Source organism: Sinocyclocheilus rhinocerous, unplaced genomic scaffold (genome assembly GCF_001515625.1).
Source record: "Sinocyclocheilus rhinocerous isolate Xijiao unplaced genomic scaffold, SAMN03320098_v1.1 scaffold499, whole genome shotgun sequence".
Classification (NCBI taxonomy): domain Eukaryota; kingdom Metazoa; phylum Chordata; class Actinopteri; order Cypriniformes; family Cyprinidae; genus Sinocyclocheilus; species Sinocyclocheilus rhinocerous.
This window is the reverse complement of record NW_015637156.1, coordinates 1,621,010-1,643,120: the sequence shown is the minus strand read 5'-3', so window position 1 is coordinate 1,643,120 and position 22,111 is coordinate 1,621,010. Positions and strand designations below refer to the sequence as shown.

Here is a 22,111-nt window from a genome sequence, read left to right as displayed (position 1 = left end):
GCGATTGGCGCGAACTGAATTTATTAACAACTAAGCGAGTGAGCTTCTCTCTCAGCTGTTGATGTATTTATACACCCTGGGAGCGCCGCATCAGCTTGGGTGCCCTTGTTTTCCCTCTTTGAATTCGGCACCTGTAGTATATGCTTTGAGTGCGCATCTCTCTTCATTTATTATTAACCGAACAATCCTGAAGGAATAAACTCTCGTCTGGAAAGCCACCTCATGCGGAAAGTGCGTTAGCATTCTAGAACAACAACAACAACACAGAAATATGGATAACCCATTTAACTCGAAGCTTCTATAACAGTTAACCGTTAAACTCTGCAAGTGTCCAAACGAGGGCCAGTCGATTTTGCATTATGGGGATTTATGGGATGTATTAGCTTACCCTTGGGCTCATGTTTTGCAATGCATTTCTGTGTTTATTGGTTTCAAAATGTGAAAAAAATGTAAAAGGTTCTTTGGATGTGGAATGGCTGAATGGTTTGAGTTTCAAAGGGAGGTACTGGAGATGTTAATAAAATAATAACCTCGGTAGACGATATGCTTTATGGCGCTGTCAACTTCAGGGACTCGCTATAAACACCAGAGCAGCAGTAAAGATTTCTGAATATGCTTAAATTCCATATTTCACTCTCATTGGTGTGACAAAACCGCATTAACGTTGTATACACTACCGATGTTTTAAATGGTTTTGAAAGAAATCTCTTCTTCTCACCAAGACTGCATATGTTTGATGAAAATTACAGTAAAAACCGTAATATTGTGAAATATTATTACAATTTAAAATATAGTAGTCAACATTTGAAGTGGATCAAAAAAGTTCATCAAAGTTGTCCTAAGACAAGAACGCATTTAGCCTTTAGGACAACTCTGATGAAAGGTTTTGATCCACTTCAAATGTTTACTACTGTGTTTTAAAATCTAATTTATTTCTTTGATGGCAAAGCAGTCATTATTCCAGTCTTCAGTGTCACATGATCCTCCAGAAATCATTCTAATATGCTGATTTGGTGCTCAGTTATTAATAATGGTTCTTATTATTATCACTGTCCTTACTGTGTTTTTGATAAAATGTTGACAACCATGAGGAAAAAACTTCTGATCATGTTTAACTGCTTGATCATATACAAAACAGCTAGGAAAAAGTATGTGAGCCCTTTTGTATTTGCTTGATTTTTTGTCATAAAGTCACAACAGTATCCAAATACAGTCTTAAATAATGCACTTGAAATGATCAAGAATACATTGTGTAAACATTCAAATTTGAGTAGCAATTCCAAGTAACAGCTTATGTGTTCTGAGATCTTTTGTTTGGAAAATTTAGAATTTTGAGTTTAGTGTTTTTAGAATAGCTTATTTAAGCAGACTGTGCTTGTCTTGATATTTTATGACCAATTTAGTCCGAAATCCAAGCCAATCATATACAAGAATCTTTTAGTCCGGTAGACCTCAGAGTTATTTGGTGGTCTTTCTCATCAAATAAACACTGTTGTTTTGTACTGATTAGCTCTGGGTTATAGAACTGCATGTCATGATAAACTTATTTTAGATGTGAGATGCTTTTGGGAAAGAGCGAGGAAAAACTGTGAATTGATGAGAAAGATGAAAAGAGAAAAGCAGGGATAAATGGGGTATGAAGATGAGCTGTAATGGATGTATTAATCTCAAGAACAACTTATTAATACTGTGTACACACACACACACACACACACACACACACACATATATATATATATATTTAATTTAAGACACCATTGTCAGATTTTATTGCTGATTTGATGTATGTTATCAAAACACAAACTTGACAGAATGTACACATGTATGCCAGCATAAAAAAATATCTGCCCAAGGTGTTTCCAATGTTTCCACCAAGTTGACTTTTATTATTATGTAACTTGTACTGGTACTTATAAATAACTTTCATATTTTTGGATGGTTACTTCTCGGTTTTCTTTTTGTTCTAACTGAAGACAGCATAACAGTTTAACTTCAGGCCTTTCCAATTTTTCCACTTTTTTTGAAGATCCTTTTGATGTTTTTTTTTTTTTGCAGGATTAAACACATGTGTTTGCAATATTTAAATTATAATTTGAATTGCCGCTGAACTTCAGTTTAGGCGAAGTCTAGACATCAAATGTTACATAAACACCATAATGCTGTGTAATTACAGTAATTTTGTCTTATTTTATTCAGTGGAGTTTAATAATCTTACAATGAATTTACTTCAACTTCTGATATTCAGTCTGAGATCATTTGAAGTGTAAATGATGATAGGGCCATTACTATAATTACAAGCAGAATCAAATTTTAAAACTGACAGGGGACATAATATGTGGATAATATTGTGCTAAGAGGAAGAAGAAAAGGTAAAAGCAGAGCTAATTAAAGGGACCAACAGAAAATGTATCACTTGCAGGAGGTGAAGTATTAGCCTTGACCTTTTGCATGAACAAAAAGCAAAGTTTCCAAAAGATCTGCATCAAGCAGAATTGTTTAGACTCAATATTTAATATTTATTTAATACTCATTTAAATTTTTACTTTTCCATATTTCTTATTTTCATATTTAAAGGGATAGTTCACCCCAAAATCAAATTTCTCTCATCATTTACTCGCCCCATGTCGATCTAAACCTGTATGACTTTTTTGTAGGAGATATTTTGAAGAACAATGGGGTCCAAACAACAATAGTTTCAGGTTTGAGACCACCATTTTATTTTTTCAGTTTGAGTAGATAAAAACCCTAGCCAGGCCTATATTGCTGACGGTCCCTTTCTTAAATCCACTTGAGCACATGAACATCTCTAGGGTGTTTACTAGAATGTAATTTGATAATGCACTTGTTGTGTTTTTTCCTAATATATTGAATAAAGAACGAATAGCACAATGTAGAATGTCAGTTGCCACCTATAGGCTCAAGGTGACATTGCACTTAATGAATTATATTTATTATTTTATGTGTTTCTTCTGCTGAGCTGGCCAGTATAGGAACACAGTGGTCAGTCTTTTTTTAAGATTTATTTTTGGCGTTTTATGCCTTTTATTTAGATAGGACAGTAGGTCGACAGGAAGCGAAGTGGGTGAGAGAGATGGGGGTGGGATCGGGAAAGGTCCACGAGCCAGGATTCGAGCTCGGGACGCCCGAAGCGCAACGGCGCTACATATCGGAGAGCTGCCCACCACGAGGTCAGTCTTTTAAATATCGTTTTGTCCTTTCATCCGTTTGCCACAATGTTGAATTGATTAGCTGAGTATTTTTTATGAATGCCGGTACTAGTGCTAGTCACAGAATAATTCAGTTTAAATAGACCAATTAGACATCAGTGCAGCATTATGCAGAGCATTATTCAATACTGTTTGAAAATTCATGTAAATCAGAAAAGATTTTCAGAAACCGCCGCTATCCTAAGACAATAAATAATAATGAGTTAAACATAATAATCTTCATAATACCAGTACATTTATTTTATTCAGAAATATGTTTTAAAATAGATGTAGATATAACTGCTTTAGTTAACCCCTGGATAATAACACAAATGCAAAATAGCAAATATACATATCATAGTTGTAATATGGATACTAACGTTTTTGATTGAACGATTCAACATCAAGTATATCAACGGTAATGGCAAGCATTCACCAAACTGAGACAACAATTACAGCACAATTAAACATACTGAACACTTTATACATTTGTTTCAAGCAGAAAAGAGCTTAACAATTATATATGATAAGCGTTAACACTTGAAACCATCTCTGAGTGTAGAGACAAGATTCAAACCCATTTGTGTAACTAACTTTCTAAAAACCTCTGTTTAAACTGAACTAGCCAATTCACTAAAATATCACTAAAATAGCCTATTCATTGACACCGGACAGCAACCCTGACTAGCCATCAAAACAAAACAGAGACCATTTTTTACATCAAGAACACTAAGATATTATATTCAAAACATAACATATTAATGTAGAATAATTTAATACACAGTCAGTTGTGGTAAAGATAAAGAAAACAAGACATTTAACCATGTACAAACCCATGTGGTGGGATTTAGCTTATTGGCTAGTATGAAGTTCACAAATACAATCATATGCTGTCTACCCATTTATGATACAAGAGGATGAACAATGGTGAATGATTCATCAGATGTGAAGTATTTTTAGATATTTTTTCATACATTCATTTACTTAGTAATCTAAATGAGCTATACTCAAAAATGTCATAACTATTATATTTAAAGCTGAATAAATGTTAAAATTCCTTATGTTGAGTAGTCGTTAAATATAAGTAAGGCATAGTATACACTATGGCGTTTTTTTTAAAAATTTCTCTGAAGGTTTTAGCTGCTGGACATAGCGACATTGGCTTAACTAATAGCATGAGTTTGGGGCAGGACTGTTTGTTTTATATGACCAATGGCAATCAAGGGGGGTGTTTGGGAAACGTGAGAGAAAACGATTATTCATGCATTTCCAGTTGAAGTGTTGCCAAGTCTGTGGTTTTCCCACAGAATTGGGCTACTTTTACTCTGTTGCCGCAGGTTGTTTCTTATGACGAGTTCACACTGCACGATTTTCAAAGTCGTCGGATCACCGTTGTTTTCACGCTGCACAACTATCTGGGGTAGCATTCAGTTGCTGCTGTGTTCACATTGCACGATGGCGACAGGAGGTTACACACTGCATGACTGTACAGTAGTAAAAATCGCCGACAACTCTGGTCTACAAACTACGTTTCACAACCAAACGCACGCGAGAAGCGATAAGGAAATAATGCAAGATCACGCATGAGATCAGAGTTCTTGCGCGAGAATGGAAATGTTATTAACAAAAGGTTTTCTCCATTTCTTGGGTCCAAATTGACCAAGAAGGATCCTTTCTCGGAGCCGATTTCCGTACCCACTGTATATATACACACACACAGTATCTCACAGAAGTGAGTACACCCCTCACATTTTTGTAATTATTTTATTATATCTTTTCATGTGACAACACTGAAGAAATTACACTTTGCTACAATGTGCTACTTTGCTACTGTACACTCACTACTTTGAGTACAGCTTGTATAACAGCTTGTATAACAGTGTAAATTTGCTGTCCCCTCAAAATAACTCAACACACAGCCATTAATGTCTAAACCGCTGGCCACAAAAGTGAGTACACCCCTAAGTGAAAATGTGACATTGGCTTAACTAATAGCATGAGTTTGGGGCAGGACTGTTTGTTTTATATGACCAATGGCAATCAAGGGGGGTGTTTGGGAAACGTGAGAGAAAACGATTATTCATGCATTTCCAGTTGAAGTGTTGCCAAGTCTGTGGTTTTCCCACAGAATTGGGCTACTTTTACTCTGTTGCCGCAGGTTGTTTCTTATGACGAGTTCACACTGCACGATTTTCAAAGTCGTCGGATCACCGTTGTTTTCACGCTGCACAACTATCTGGGGTAGCATTCAGTTGCTGCTGTGTTCACATTGCACGATGGCGACAGGAGGTTACACACTGCATGACTGTACAGTAGTAAAAATCGCCGACAACTCTGGTCTACAAACTACGTTTCACAACCAAACGCACGCGAGAAGCGATAAGGAAATAATGCAAGATCACGCATGAGATCAGAGTTCTTGCGCGAGAATGGAAATGTTATTAACAAAAGGTTTTCTCCATTTCTTGGGTCCAAATTGACCAAGAAGGATCCTTTCTCGGAGCCGAAGCCATGTTTGCTGATATTGTGGTTTATAACTCCTCCCCGAACTTCCCGCTGCCCTGTATCTTGCTCTCTCATTGGTTGTAGGTTATTGCCGATGTATTTTCAGTCAGAACTCGCATCTGATAATTCACACTGTATGATTGTCACTTGTGTGAACGAGCACCGATTTGCCTCTGAATTCAGGCATTTTTCGGAGATTTCGCAAAACCTTACGGCGAGTGAAAATCGGTGCTAAAATCGTGCACTGTGAACTCCGCATTAGTGATCTCCCCCCAGAATGTGGTTTCGACGGAACGGGAAAAAAACAAGCTTGGAAAAAACGCAATTGGACTAGTTTGGGGCTAGTTTTGATTAGCAATTAGGATGGGTTTTCTTTTTGCACACCTGGCAACCCTGTCCAGCTGGTGGAGCTAATGGCACATCAAATATATTCAGCTTTAAGAATGACTCAACTTAACAGATCTTACTTAAATGCTGTCGATGTAAAAATGTAATATCTATTTCATCTTTTATTCATGCATTTGTTTGTTCATTCATTTGCTTATTTACATTCAGTTTACATAAAAAGGTGCTCATAAAACTTCTAGTCTAAATTTTCTTCAGTGTGATATCAGAATGCCAATGACTTTCACATATCAAAATGACCAAAAAAACCTATGCGTTAATTTTAAGTTTAGATTGAAAGCATTGTGTATTATATAAATATATATTTCTATATAGTGGGATGTAAACTAAGTTAACTCTTATTGAACACTTCTGAAACAACTGCAGAATAATACAGTTTCAGCATTTTTTCCCCAGAGGTCTGCAGGGGAAAAAGGCCACTCATTAATCACAATGGCAACCCCTAAAGATATTTTCAGATCAATATGTACTTCAGTTTACCCTGCAATACATATGCAGTACACTGCGATTTTAATTAAGAATCATGACTCCAGCAGATAATGCAACCGTGCAACTTATGTAATAGTGGTTTCATTTCAGGTTCTAAAGAGCTGTTTGGCAAGTGATCGAGACAGGAAGATGAATTCGACTGTATTGAGCATGCTTTTTTTAAATCAAGATAAAGTGAAACTTTTAAAGTGCTGTCCCTGCAGTTCAATATGTAGTGTTATGTTAGATCTCGTTAGAGTATTCTGAGATTCATGGTGTGTGTAGCTGTTGTGAGTTTATCAGGCCTGACTGAAAGTCTCCTTCCTAAATTCACAGTCCTCTGGATACAGAAGCTTCTTATCAGGAAACAGCTCATCTGTCTGCGTCAAATCATCTATCTCGGTTGAAAAATGCCCTGTGCTTTCCACCGTTGACGTTTCCTTGGCAACACTGTAGGTTAGTGCCACACTATAGGCTGCCTTGTTCGCCTGGGCATTGCGTCCGCAGCGGCAGAGCCTTCGGAAGGCGGCGCGGAACTTCTGAGACATGGCGTTGTAGATAAGAGGGTTGATGGCGCTATTGAGGTAGACACATGTGCGGCAGAACAGCAGAAACCAGGTGTCCAGGTAGGCCTCTTGCAGGAAGGAGTTCACCACCACTAGAGTGCGGTACGGCATCCAAAGCACAGCGAACAGAACAACCACCACTGCCAGCATTTTTGTAACCTTTCATGAAGAAATCACAGAAACAGTGTTAGAAACTAGTTTCGGTTCAGTGTAAAACATGTTTTTATGACATATCTATCTACAGTGGTGTGAAAAAGTTTTTGCCTTTTATGACCTCCTGGATGAGTCGTCGTTGCGCTCTTGGAGTAATTTTGGTAGGCAAAATTTTGTCAGACAGGTTCTATTTAAGCATGCTTAAAGAGCAACACATCATGCCGCGATCTAATGAAATTCAAGAACAGATGAGAAACAAAATAGTTAAATTAAGGTTTTGGAGTGGCCAAGTCAAAGTCCAGACTTAAATCTTTATGTTGCTCTTTAAGCACTTTGTCAGACTTTCTATTTAAGTGATTTCCAGCTTTTTTCCCTTAATAAATGAAATTATCATTTAAAAACTGCATTTTGTATTTACTTGCATTATCTTTGCGTAATATTAAAATTGGTTTGATGATCTGAATCTTTTAAGTGTGACAAATATGCAAAAAATTAAAAAAACAGGAAGGGGGCAAAAACCTTTTCACGGCACTGTATGTCTATGTCTGTCTGTCTGTCTATCTATCATCTATCTATCTATCTATCTGTCTGTATAGACTGATAGATCGATCTGTCTGTCTGTATAGACTGATAGATCTGTCTGTCTGTCTATCTATCTATCTATCTATCTGTATAGACTGATAGATCGATCTATCTGTCTGTCTGTCTGTCTGTCTGTCTGTATAGACTGATAGGTCGGTCTGTCTGTCCTATAGACTGATAGATCTGTCTGTCTGTCTATCTATCTATCTATCTGTGTAGACTGATAGATCGATCTATCTGTCTGTCTGTCTGTATAGACTGATAGGTCGGTCTGTCTGTCTGTCCTATAGACTGATAGATCTGTCTTGTCTGTCTATCTATCTATCTATCTGTGTAGACTGATAGATCGATCTATCTGTCTGTCTGTCTGTATAGACTGATAGGTCGGTCTGTCTGTCTGTCCTATAGACTGATAGATCTGTCTGTCTGTCTACTCTGCAGGGCTGCGGCTCTCCAGGACCGACGTTCGCCACCCCTGGTATAGACTGATAGGTCGGTCTGTCTGTCTGTCCTAAAGACTGATAGGTCTGTCTGTCTATCTATCTATCTATCTAGCTATCTATCTATCTAACGATGATCTGTTCCGTAATCAATCATTTCATCCAACCTGAAAAAAAGACTTGAAAAAAAAAAAAAAAAGGAAATAAAAATTAAAGCATTAAATGTGTAATTTTGCTGTATTTAATCGTTTTATTTCAATTCAGGCATAATTCATGAAAAGAAGAACAAACGTAGCCTATGTCTCAATTTTTTGTATGCCACTATCGACTACATTTAAGAGCATATGTTGTTGTTTTAAATCTGAAAGTTTTGATAGCCTATAAGATGTTCCTCTCACCTGTCTTCTGGATGCTGCGGTCGTGCTGGAGCAGCGGCTGGAATTCTTCATCTTGTTCTTTTGGGCTTTGGAGAAGTTGTCATACCCGTTCTTGTCCTCCTTGGGGTACGACGGAAGAGGATTAAGAAACAAGATTCTCGCAATGAGGCCGTACAGGACAGTAGCAAGAGTGAGTGGCAGAACAAAAAAGATGCCAAAATCGAAAAAATATATGGGTAGGTAAAGGTTTCTTGACACTTTGTAAGCGCACATTATTATAGTCATATTTTTGTAGAGCACCTGTTGAATATCGGACAGGTAAAACCACATTACGCAGTAAAGCGACGTAAAAACCCAAACTCCAAAAATAATTTTCTTCGCGCGCGAGAGCGTGCATAAAAACTGTGCTTTGATCGGGTGACATATAGCGATGTATCTCTCTATAGTGAACGCTGTTATGGAGCACGAGGATGCGTTGATTCCTAGATACTGGAAGTATGTGATGCACAAGCACCCCGCGTGCCCAAAAATCCACGAACCGAACAAACTGTCCGCTATGCTCGGCAGACCGGCTGCGATCAACACCATCAGGTCTGCGACAGCCAAACTAACCAGATAGCCATTGGTCGGGGTCCGCATATGTTTGGTGGTGAGAACCACCAGGATGACCATCACGTTTCCAACTATCCCGAGAGCGCATATGAGGAAAACTATGAGGACGCTGATCACCTTGTATTCGACACTGCGGTCAGTCCAAGTTTCCAGAGTATCGTTGAATACTGTCAAGTTCTCCATTCTCAAAAAGTCTAATTCCGTTTTTTTTTTCAGATTTTTATTCCGTTGAGTTGACATAGCCTAATTAAATGCGGCTCATCCCTCTTAGAACTTTGATTGTGCTTGATTTGCGCCTCGAGTTCAGTTCTTGGTCATCAGAGAAAACTAATTTATATTAGTGTACAATATGAAATCATAACATAAATCACATAATCGATCTCCAGAGTTGATTCTCCTCTAAATGTAATGGAATTATTGGACTGAAGACAGATGTGCTCTCTGCTGTTGCAGTAGATCAGATGATGGATCTCCTGAACATGGTGCTGAATTTAGTCTCGCTTTGGCTGCGTGATCAGAAAAGGGGGCGTTTCACGCACGCATACAATTCAGTCAAACGAAAACCTGGCATAATATTTCGAGTCTTATACATTATCTTATGACCTTGGTTAATTTTTATGAAAGATTTTATGGTCCTATTAATATCCTGTGTGTGTCACTGATATGCGACACAAGTTTTTATTTAAAGATAAAGGTAAGGTAAAGATTTGAATCGATCCATCAGATGGATGGATTGTTTATGTCTGTATTATTCATGCACATGTGACTTGATTTAATACTTTTCCACATTTGTGTAGGCTAGCTATATAGTGTGGGAATGAAGACATTTTAAAGGCACTTGTCAGTAGTGAATAAAAATACGTTTTAAACATGTTTGTGATTATATCTTAAATAAGTAAATAATAGGCTACTATTTTGTCAAAAATGCTCGAGCAGCTTGTTGCTGTGGTTACCTTAACGCGACGTGCAAGCGTCTATTTAGTTAACACAAAATGTTGCAGATGATTTGTTAATGTGTTCCAGTATGCACAACATACAACTGCCAAAAAAGGCTACAAAACTTTTGTAGGTAAACTGTCCTAATTTTTCATACACTGTTTTCGAAGATTATTTGAGCGTGTTTTACAAGAAAAAACGATTTCAGTCTTTCTGCTTCAAAATTTCATGTTTAAATGAACATTTTGTTAAATTTACTAGCCATGTCTGAGTGAAAATTGTTCCTACACGTTTTATTTAATTCACTATAATCAAAGCATGTTTTGTTTTCCACGTAGTTTTAATTAAATATTTAATAGAAATATTTAATATATGTCTTAACTTAAATACTTAAGCTTTTGAGTATTGTTTTCTCAGCTTCTATTTGACATTATGAAGTTGAATTAATGTATCCATAAATTGTAAGAAAGAATGTTTACTTTAATTTGAAAGGCCTGAGGTAACTGCCTTTGTTTTTCACTGATCAAATGGCATTCACATAAAATGTAAAAGCTTGATACAACAAACCAGGACATTTTTGATCAGAATTCATAGGAGAAATGTTCAATGAAAAACTGTCTCCTCTTTGGTCAAAACCTATTTTCAATTAATTTCATTTTAGGCACTCTCTGTTAGAAAAGAAATAGCTCGGCCTATGTTATAATGACCAAGAGATCTTTTCATCTGGCTCAGACAGGAGCTGTTTCCAGGTGACACATGAATGACAGTGTTAATGCCCGAAACTTCTCTGAGCCATAGGTCCCTGTCTTCAATTTGGCCCATGAAATTTAATCACATCACTTCACTGAATTATTAGCAGGTGCATGTGAGAGCAAAAGTCTGCATGGCAAATTTTAAACAGTAAGTTTAGAGGTTGTGCATTATATTATTTTCTTTTATTCTTTCTACGTTGTTGTTTTGTCGTGGTCCCACAGTGCATTATCTCAGAGAACAAATAGTTAAAATAATAACATTAGCTTATGTAACATATCGTGCCGTGCCTTTGACAATTCCTTTTTTCCCTCTTTTTATTTATTTTTTTACTCTGTAACATTTGGCAGCTATTTTAACAGCCATGTAAGGTTTCTTTAATTCTTTATAAGAGTAATTGACTCATGTGGGACAGCACAGTTGCTCTATTATGAACATGAGAAAAGCTCTCCTCCTCACCAACTGTGCTTATGGCATATAGACAGAAGAGACCTTATCATGCCAAGCCACTTCAGCATTTATTTAGGGGTCTGTTTCCAAGGGAAACCGAGAGAGGAGTTCACAACCCAATTAGCTGGTGGAGTGGCACCACTGGGACAATGTCACGATTATGTCCAAATTGATTGATCCATATTCTTAGATCTTTCATTTAAAACAGAAACCGCTTGAGATGAATGACGTTTTTAAATGATCTTTACCATCACAGACTGACCAGTGCTATGCGGTTTAAAAATATGTCCCTCTTGTAAAATGCATGAAATGAAGACTACTTAAAATGCAAGTGATGTTTAGTGTCTGGCAAAGCAGCATAATGCATGTGGATGGAGAAATTCGGTTGCACATTTGTGCTTTGCTGCTGCCTTGTGTCAAAGGAAGGAACTGCCAATGAATGAGACTGACATGCACTGTACATGCTCTTAGTTCAACCTTTGTGCAGATGTGATAAAAAGGACATATTATCATTGCAAAAAAACTGAAAATATAAAACATTTATTTAATATTTCACAAAATACTTATAGATAACTTTGCTTTGATGTTTCTGTTCAGCTCATTTTAAAAATATGTATAGTTGGATCATTTATATACATTTTCGTATTTCAATCATATATGTCTTATACTTTGTAATCTCATCATTTAAAGATGAAAATCATTTTTGCATCACAATATAACAATTAAGTGAACATGGAAGTAATTTTGAAAAATTATTTTAATACTTTGATTAGAGCCGATATTGCAATTCTGTCATGTCATTGGGCACCATGCACATCCAACATGACAAAACCGCAATGTATCAAGAAGTTCTAGGAATTTCTTTCTGTTCTTTCTTTCTTTTCTGTTTTTTTTTAATTCGCTAATAAAAATGTTTGAAAAGAAACATGCTTAACTGGGAATTCTGAATTAATTTCTAGATTTTTTTTCTATGGCCTCAATATTACTTTTAATGAATAAATATCACTTTCCTGTTTGTAATTTCCTTAATGATATCATGACATAATCCAGGAAGTGACATCATTTTGGAGTGAGAACAACAGAAGAAACAAGAAGTATGTTTTAGCATAGGATTTGAGGAATTATGTGATGTTTTCTGATTCATTTTTCTCATATCAAATAGAAAAAATCTTTCTATTTGATAACACTGAGAAGCATCCATTGATAATATCAACATTTTAAAGTATGTATGTATGTATGTAACTTTAGGTGCTGAGCTTGCAAAATGCTTAAAATTCACAGTCAAAGCTGTTACCAGCACCAACCTTAAACCAAAAGTGTACAGCTTAAAATGAAGTACTCAGTGGGTAAAATGTCTATGTTATGATGCTCAGCAAATTTACATTTAAATTCATTTAGCAAACACTTTTATCTAAAGTGTTTTTCAAATGAGGAATACCATAAGCAGTTTGTCATAAGAGTCAACAATATTCAGAGTACACAAAGTTTTAAGTAGGCGTAAAATAGATTAAGTATAGTGGTGCGATGCAGAAAGAGGAGAGGAGTGAGAGAACTTTTCAATAATTAAAAAAATATATATATATTAAATAATTTTGTCTCTATTTACACACTCCTACCTACTGTATAGATTTATTATCTGAATTAATTCACTCTCATAGCCTACACTCTTAGAAGAAAAGGTTCAAAAATGAACCTTTTGAGGTTCCTGGAGTTTGCCTTTTTTGATCATGATTGCCAGTTCCTTTAAGTCGTCTGATAGTCCTGGTGATATACTGATAGAGAAGTTCTTGCAATATGTTTTTGCATTTATTTATTTAGTCCTTAATTACTGACATTAGGCCTATTTTTTTTGCTTAAGTGAGCATATTTTCTATTCTTTGTTCACTTACCTTCCCAGAGATGATCTTGATTATCTATTTTTTTTAATTACTGATGTTTTAATGTTAAAGCTCCAGCCAGAAATACATTATACCAAATATTTAACATCAAATCTCATTATAGTATCATTAGAACGAGAGCACTTATTCCAAATTCATATTCTCATTACAGTGTTGCTTCACATCTATAGCTGAATATGATACTGTTCCTATAATTCAGCAGCTGTCGGCTGGGTTGTAAAACAGGTCCTAGTGTATAAAGTGGGTCTTGGAGTTAAAGGCTCTTTTAAGGGCCATTTCCCGGAGAAATACGTGAAGGCAAAAGCAGAGACCCAGTGGCTGAATGGTCTTGCAGAGTCCTGCCCGAGTCATGACTCAAGGCCAGGCATTAACAGCACTGGCTGGTTCAACCCTTTTCCTTTCCGGGGGAAACCCTGAGGGCTTGTAAAGTAAAAGAACTGCTCTGCAGCCCTTATAATGAAACCTTTGCACACCAAGCTAAAGCAACAAGAAATACATTTGATGATCATGTAGCCTACCTTATCGTTGTCTTGCTAAAGTTTATGTTATTGAACTGTGAATGCACATAATGAACAAATGTATCACTTGAGCATCTAAGTAGACTTATTCACAAACTGTGTTCATATTTGTTCATAAAACGTCACACAATACATCAAAAAGTTCACACTAAAATCAAATGTATTCCAACTAACGAAAATTTAAAACTGAAAGCACATATACACAAAAATCACATACTCCTCCTAGTGGCCTAGGAGTAAAATATACTGTGTATTAAAAATTAAGGTTACACTTTATTTTAAGGTATCGTTGTTACAGTGTAATTATACATTTAAGTACTGAGTAATACTAATTAACTACTATATGGTTAGGGTTTGGCTTAGGGTTACTTGCATGTAATTATGCATAATTTATTGTTATTATAATAGTAGATAGATGTAACGTGTAACAAGGACACCGTAAAATATAGTGTTACTGAAATTAAATAAGCAATTCGTTTTTGAGTAAAAAAAAAAAAAAAATTAGAATGACAAAATACATAGGCCTACTGCATATGCGTATTCACAGCTAGCAAATAATAGGTGTTAAATAATACGATGCTTCTTGTATATAAAAAAATATTATGTTCGACCTAGTTTTGAGAATGTAACCTTTAATTACTAAAAATCTTTCTGCGCATGTTCTCTGACAATATCTAGCGTGAAAGCGAGCGAGCGGGAAAGAATGGGTTAAATCCAATCTTACGAAAAGCCCTTATATGGACATGGTTTGGGCGCATTTTATGTTACTTCCTGAGTGAAAGCGCTACTTCATTTAGAAAAATAAGGAATCGTCAATATTAGTACAAGGATAAGAACACATTTTTGCGTAAGAACCCTTTTCTGCACACATAAATACACACATTGTACAAAACTATTAGCGAAAGACGCACAGTGTCTGGCTACATATCAACACCTAGAAATTTTGAATAATTAAAACACGTTATTTTTAAGTGTGTGTGTATATATTTCAAAATACAGTCACCATAACTTTTATAAAGAATATCTCTTTGGATTTGAGACTTTAGTCTTTGCAACTTTACAGATCTTCTTTATGCACCAAGAGCTTGTAACACTCTAAAGAGAAAGGAAAAAATGAAATCGCATCATATGACCCCTTTAATATATGTACTGCACTTCAGGCTACTCATGGCCCTTTTGGTTAGGGTAGGCCTACATTGAATGTGTCTTGTCTTATCAGTCTCAAATCTGTCATAACAAATATTTATTAATATACCAGAAACAAAAAAATCAGGGCATGCCCACTATATCTTTCTGAAAACCTCCAGCGTGTATCTTCCCGTGGTGAGAGACACACACACAGATCTGGTTATGTCAAAACTTTCCAGAGACTAAAGGTCGCTTTTGTGTGTCTGTCCCTTATGAACAGAAGGGCTGGAGTCTTAAATGTCTCATGCTGGCTCCTCCATAGCTATTCTTAGCTGTGCTCTGTTACAGGCCCTATTACAGAAAAGATCCATCAGCAGAAATGCCACATCAGACACCTGCAGATAAACAAAACATAACGCAGTGGGAAATAAAGTGTCACATCTTACTCTTACAAGTTACAAACAATCCTTAGGTTTATGCTCTCAAATACGACGTAACTGACAGTAACTGCTAGATATAAAATTCTCGGTCTGGTTGAAAAGTGTCAAGCATATGATAAGTTTCATATTCTGAAAGACAATCCCACGTTTCATACTGCGCGCAGATGGCAAACATGTTTTTGTCAATGTTCTGTAAAATTATTATTCTTAGATCAAATAAATAATCTGAAACATAACCCAAAAAAAGTTTTCTTGGATTGCTCATAAGCTATCAGCAACACAAGGCATCTCAATACTGCTTTTCTTTTATGAACAATCATAGTTCACGCTGAAAAAAAATTTGTAATTCAGCCCCACTGGCCATCTTCCCAGAATGCACTGGGACATTAATAATTAATATGGTTGCATTGTTTGCCAGTTTTATTTACACTGTTGTTTTTTTTGTCAGTGTTCACTGATTTTCTTGTAATGTCAGGATGTTTCTTCCTTTACTTAAAGTGATTGGTGAGTTGATTGTGACACTTGTTGTATTTCATATTCCAAGTCAGGAATAGTTCACCCAAAAATGAAAAGCCATCCAAGATGTAGATAAGTTTGTTTCTTCATTGGGACAGATTTGGAGAAGTTTAGAATTACATCACTTGCTCACCAATGGATCCTCTGCAGTGAATGGGTGCCGTCAGAATGAGAGGCCAAACAGCTGATAAAAACATCACAATAAATCCACAAGTAATCCACACGACTCCAGTCCATCAATTAAGGTCTTGTGAAGTGAAAAGCTGTGTGGTTGTAATAAACAAATTCATCAAGACGTTTTTAACTTAAAATTGTTGCTTCCAGCTATAATATGAATCAATAATAGTGCAGTGAAAAGTGGTCTTGCTGGAGCAGGTGAGAAATATGCACAGATCAAACACTGTTTACAAGCAAAAACAGTCCAAACAGCTCTAAACAAATATGCTGGTGGATTTTGACGTGAGAGAAACAGGAATTTTTCACTGGAGGAAGAGTCATTATGGATTATGGAGTCTTATTTTAGCCTGAAGCATTGGTTTAATGGTTTTACAAAACACACAACTTTTCACTTTCTCAAGGTGTAACTGACTCGTTGAAGTCCTGTGGATTACTTCTGGGTTACAGTGTTTTTATCAGCTGTTTGGACTCTCATTCTGACGGCATCCATTCACTGCAGAGCATCCACTGGTGAGCATGTGATGTAACACTAAATTTCTCCAAATAATAGGAAGTTTAGTTCTTTTTTTGATTCAGGGTGTTCATGTGATCATGTCAGAAGGTTAAATCAAGCACTTTTTGCAATATGTATGTCGAAAACGTGAGATGAAGCACATTGCTATAATGCTTTCTTGCATGTGTGTAAAAATAGCATGTGTAAACCGACTGTTAGAAAAGTTCTATGATGTTCACGCTTTGTCGACTAAACTGTGAGCATTGCAGCTCTTATGGCTGATTTTGAATAGAGGCCATCTCAGCTGTCATTTATGGAGACATCTCTGTGCGCTTGCTGCTCCTTTCTCAAGTCATCTTAATGCAATGCGTAGCCCATGGTAGAGAGAGACGTAAGATCTGAACACACAGGGGGCAAATTCTCATAAATGTCAATTTCACAGTTTATGCTCTAGTAATGTTTCAGCCTCTGGAGCATAGCAATGTCTTTCATGTGTTTTAACCAGCTGATGTCACCAGTCTTGTTTAATTCAGTGCGCTAGCAGAGTGTTGCATTAGTACACGTTGAGCTTTCACTGAGAAATCAGTGAGGCGAACTCTGATTATGACCTATGGCCACCTAAACATACGTAACACTGGCTGGCATCATGCCAGTGAACAGCAAGGGTTAATCATGGGGCTTGTGAAGTCATGTGCTTGTTCAGAAAAAAATACATGACTTATGACAGTTCAACATAGTCATTCTGCTTAACTGTCATAAAGTATATACAGTGCCATGAAAATGTTTTTGCCCTCTTCCTGTTTTTGTTTTTTTTTGCATATTTCTCACACTTAAAAGATTCAGATCATCAAACAAATTTTAATATTACACAAAGATAACCCGAGTAAATACAAAATGCAGTTTTGAAATAATGATTTCATTTATTAAGGGAAAAAAGACGTCCGAACCTGCCTGGCACTACGTGAAAAAGTAATTGCCCCCTAAATCTAATAACTGGTTGTGCCACCCTTTGCAGCAACAACTGCAATCAAGCGTTTGTGGTAACTGGCAATCAGTCTTTCACATCGCTGTGGATGAAATTTGGCCCACTCTTCTTTGCAGAATTGTTTTCATTCAGCCACATTGGAGGGTTTTCGAGCATGAATGGACTGGGTAAGGTCATGCCACAGCATCTCAATCGGATTTAAGTCCGGATTGTCCTACTGCATAACCCAAGTGTGCTTGAGCTTGAGGTCACAAACTGATGGCTGGATATTCTCATTCAGGATTTTCTGATAGAGTGCAGAATTCATGGTTCCATCAATTATGGCAAGTCGTCCAGGTTCTGAAGCTGCAAAGCAGCCCTAGACCATCACACTACCACCACCATGTTTGACTGTTGGTATGATGTTCTTTGTCTACGATGCTGTTTACACCATAGATATATATATACATATCTATGGTCTATACTGGATGTGGCGCAGCACGACACGACAAATCCCCGACAGAAAACTGCTGCTGCGTTCTATTTATGACGTATTGACACACATTTCAAATGATTTTCAATGGTCGCTTTGTCGCGTCCAATGTACTAGACAGACTTTAGCGGTTGCGGCGCAGACACGGTGTTACTCACCTATCGAGCAGAAACAAAGCAACCTCGGCGTCCGATCGCAGGCCTTCCGCTCCTTGAGTTCTCTCCAGTGCTGGAAAGCTGATCCGATATTTACACGGATCCTACTTCTTGCCTTAAGCCTTCTTTTGTTCTGCAGACGTTTTCCTCTTTTGTTTTTTATCCACCATCTCTATCTTTCTGTCGCTTCGGTTCGCTAATGTCCGTCCTGTGCACTGAACGCTCTCTCCTCCACATCATGAGTAGACACGCCCCTTACTGTTGATTGGTTACAAGTTTGTTTTGCTACTCAGCCCGAATCAGTTTTCTAAAGGGTTTTTGGAAAATCGCTTACCCCACCTTTAATTGAGGCAATATATATATATATATATATATATTTGGATTATATCTACAGTTATATATTTGGATTATATTTACAGTTATATATTTGGATAATTAGCAGGTTACATTGTGACAACTTACCCCACTATAGGTTAAAATGTGTTAAATAAAATGGTATAGCCAATTTTTACTTGCCAATAACATTGGAAACAGCGTATTTGAAGCCAAGACTTTAAGGTTTGTGTCAGACACTGACTTTCAAACATAAAACAAACATACAAAAAATATTCAGTATAAAATGTGTGACAACTAGCGTATTGCGTCTCACGTATTGCAAATAGACTCAAAATCTTAAGATATAGACCTTGTGACAATTTCCCCCTGTGACAAATAGGCCTGATCTCCCCCACACATATTTACAATTATGTTTAAAGTATTGATAATTATACCTATATCTGGGTAATAAGCAGGTTCCTTTGTGACAACAATATAATGTTAAATGAACTCTAACTCTATTCTATTCAAAAATAAACCAAACAAACAAACAAAATTATTCAGTATAAAAGATTTCATAGTGTATTGTTACATTGTATTATGAAAAAGCAATCAAAGAATCATTTCAGCGGATTGGCGTCATCGGATGTTTCCTAAATTGTATTTTCAAGAATGTTTTAATGATGTTCATTTTTGGGATAATTAATTTAGGACACAGCTTGGGCATACAATCCGTATAGGGTGCGTCACAGACATAAATTTCACGAGGAGAACAGCATGAAAGTGTTTGATCAGATTTTATTTCCCCCACGACAGTAGTAAACCTCCCCCTCTTCCCTACTCTCTCCTCTCCTCGTCTGTGCAGCTTGTCTTAGAGACTCACGGAGCATTGAGGCGACCTGAGCGCGGCGCGCGGGTAGAACAGGACGAGCTTCGCTTAATTAACGCAGCGCGAGCCCTGCAGGAATGCCAGCGAGGCGCTGCTTGGAGAAGGTAGGCGATGACTTTATTTTCTGTGAGTTTAATGTGACAAAAAAGATGGTAAAATAGATGAGACATAACACAGGTAACATCTTTTCCCGAGTGCTTTCATGCTGACTACTTTTTTTTTGAGATTGTTAAGCAGGAAACGCTTCACTATTCTGTTCGGTGCTGATGTTTACGCGTCGTTTAGCTCTTGAGATGAAATATTACAAGTAGGTTGATTGGTTAAAACGCACTTTTAGGAACATTTCGGTCGTGAAAACGATGTATGACACTAAATACTAAAAACATAAAAAGTAAGTATTCACCCTTTAACTGAAAATATTTTTCCTACTTAAATATTGTGAATTTTTTTTATATAATATTATCACACATTATTTGCCTGCTTCACATTAAAGTAGTTTAGAAATGTATAACTTATTTGTAAACAATGTAAATGTCAAGTATAATCATTGCTGTCGTTACCAGGGTGAATTGTAATTATATGGACTGTATATGGACATTTTAAATATCGTGCATAAATGTATTATAGAAACGCATAAAACATAACAGACAGTGTGTGTTAGTTACTACAATTGACAGTTGTGCTAAATATAACCTATACATTGTGTCATCTTTGTCCATCCAATATAAGTACACTGAAACGTGTTGCAACCCTTTCCCATGGTCAGACATTACATATCTCTCTCTCTCTCTCTCTCTCTATATATATATATATATATGCATATATACAATTGATAGAGATATCAATATAGAACTGTATATATATTTCTGATAAAGATTTCGAAGAAAATCTTTTATTCAACTAGTCTACAACAATAAAGAAATTGTAAAAAAATTTAAAAATTACAAATAAAATTTTAATTGAAAAAAGGCTCCTGTATGATATATTGCTTCAGTTTTTCTCTCTCTCTCTCTCTCTCTCTCTCTCTCTCTCTCTCTCTCTCTCTCTCGCCCTCTCTCTGCTATGGATGTTATATATTAAAGTAAACAATAGAACCCGGTAGTTCTGTTGATACCAGTTTTGCCATTAACATTTTGACAAATTACACTGACATAAATTCCTTTCCCTCAAAATATTTGTGTTGTATTTAATATTTTCTGTTGTATTTAAAATGAAATGGTTTTATTGCCTGTTATATATTATTGTCTTCCTCGTCATACTGCAGGGATGCTATAGCCAGCATGCTATGAGATGAACATATGAATAGAAGTTCAAATGGCTGATCTTAAAGTCCTCTTTTGTGGTCAAGACGCTGTCCAGACCGATCACCTTGACTGGTCCCTAAAACACCAGCAAAGTCATCACTCAGTGTGTGCAGATGAAAGGGCCCTTTCCAATGAAGAGTGCTGCCAGGCGTATCTGGAGGAGAATGTTAATGAGGCGAACAGGCTTTCAGAACCATGGACAGTGACTCCAATTGGACGACTCTGCAAACTAAATGATTGGGGATTTGATGAAGAAGTTGAGGTATGTTACGATGAGCAGTTTGAAACAGCTTTTCCTGGTGTGGCTGACTTTACTGACCATAAAGACAGTCAGTTGTTAGCAGAGGAGACCAACTATGACAACTTCAGTTGGAATTCTTCCAAAGATCTCCAAGAAGGAGGCCCAGAATGCTCCCTGCTGTCAGTTGACGATTTCATGGTGGATTCATCGGAAAAGTCAGTGGATTATGGATTTATAGGTGCTGTTACCTTTTTAGTTACTGGGATTTCCTTGGTTGTCATCTCCTACACGGTCCCACGTGATGTCAAGGTGAATCCCGATACCGTTTCTGCCCGGGAGATGGAGCGGTTGGAGAGAGAGAACGCCCGGGTGGGTGCTCACCTGGACAGGTGTGTGATTGCAGGGCTGTGTCTCCTCACACTCGGTGGTGTGGTACTGTCAACCCTGTTGATGATCTCCATGTATAAAGGGGAGATGATCAGGAGACAAGCATTTGCTTACTCCAAGCACCAAGCCAGACTCTACGGCTCTGTGAAACTTAGAAGTGGCGCGAGCCCGACCGGAGCTCCTTCGCTTTTGTCCCTTGATGAAGATGAAGGTCCTGTTGAAGTCTTAAGTTGAAGCTGAGATCAGCATCTTGACTTGTTATCTCCATATGAAAACATGATCAAAACAGCTTTGTTATACTGTGATCTAGGATGACACACTGTAAAACACAGTTTGTAATACTTAAAAAACAATATTGTTAATTTAATAGCATCTAAATTTACCTTTAAACTACTAAATTACAACTAAATTTGAGTCGAATAAACTTGACTACAATGGGTCATAACAACAAAATTAATTTTGAGGATCCAATCAGGATAAAATTCTACACTTTTTGCATTGCATTTAATGGACAAAATGTAACATACCAACATGGACTTGAGTCCTGTTTATGTAAAACATATATTTGTGTGAGTTTGTGCATTTTTCCAAAACATATGTTCATGTAAATATACAGCATGCTTTACAAGTGCAGTTATATAAGCCTCAGTTTTTTTGAGTATGTAAAAAAACTATCATAGGATCATTCGACTAACTTGCCAAATGTACAATTGTGTCCTATTTAGCCAGTCTTCACATTGGAA

General features: G+C 36.8%; 2 protein-coding genes across 2 annotated transcripts; one reads left to right on the top strand and one right to left on the bottom strand.

Annotated features, from left to right (window-relative positions):
* Nucleotides 1–6,780: 6,780 nt before the first annotated feature.
* On the bottom strand, nucleotides 6,781–9,497 carry LOC107748762 (thyrotropin-releasing hormone receptor-like). Its single transcript, XM_016563701.1, has 2 exons — nucleotides 8,724–9,497; nucleotides 6,781–7,309 (listed from the first exon to the last, which is right to left on the bottom strand). The coding sequence occupies exons 1-2, from the start codon at nucleotides 9,495–9,497 to the stop codon at nucleotides 6,884–6,886; spliced, it is 1,200 nt and encodes a 399-aa protein (XP_016419187.1). The 3' UTR covers nucleotides 6,781–6,883.
* Nucleotides 9,498–19,452: 9,955 nt separating this feature from the next.
* Nucleotides 19,453–21,676, top strand: LOC107748761 (transmembrane protein 74-like). The gene is made up of 2 exons (XM_016563700.1): nucleotides 19,453–19,540; nucleotides 20,701–21,676. The coding sequence occupies exon 2, from the start codon at nucleotides 20,751–20,753 to the stop codon at nucleotides 21,600–21,602; it is 852 nt and encodes a 283-aa protein (XP_016419186.1). The 5' UTR covers nucleotides 19,453–19,540; nucleotides 20,701–20,750; the 3' UTR covers nucleotides 21,603–21,676.
* Nucleotides 21,677–22,111: the final 435 nt, after the last annotated feature.

Excerpts from the sequence above, each read along its gene's own strand:
- LOC107748762 (XM_016563701.1), bottom strand. The coding sequence starts at position 9,497 with ATGGAGAACTTGACAGTATTCAACGATACTCTGGAAACTTGGACTGAC. Across the intron at positions 7,310-8,723 it reads CCGCAGCATCCAGAAGACAG|GTTACAAAAATGCTGGCAGT; the intron begins GTGAGAGGAACA and ends TCTTCATGAAAG.
- LOC107748761 (XM_016563700.1), top strand. The coding sequence starts at position 20,751 with ATGGCTGATCTTAAAGTCCTCTTTTGTGGTCAAGACGCTGTCCAGACC.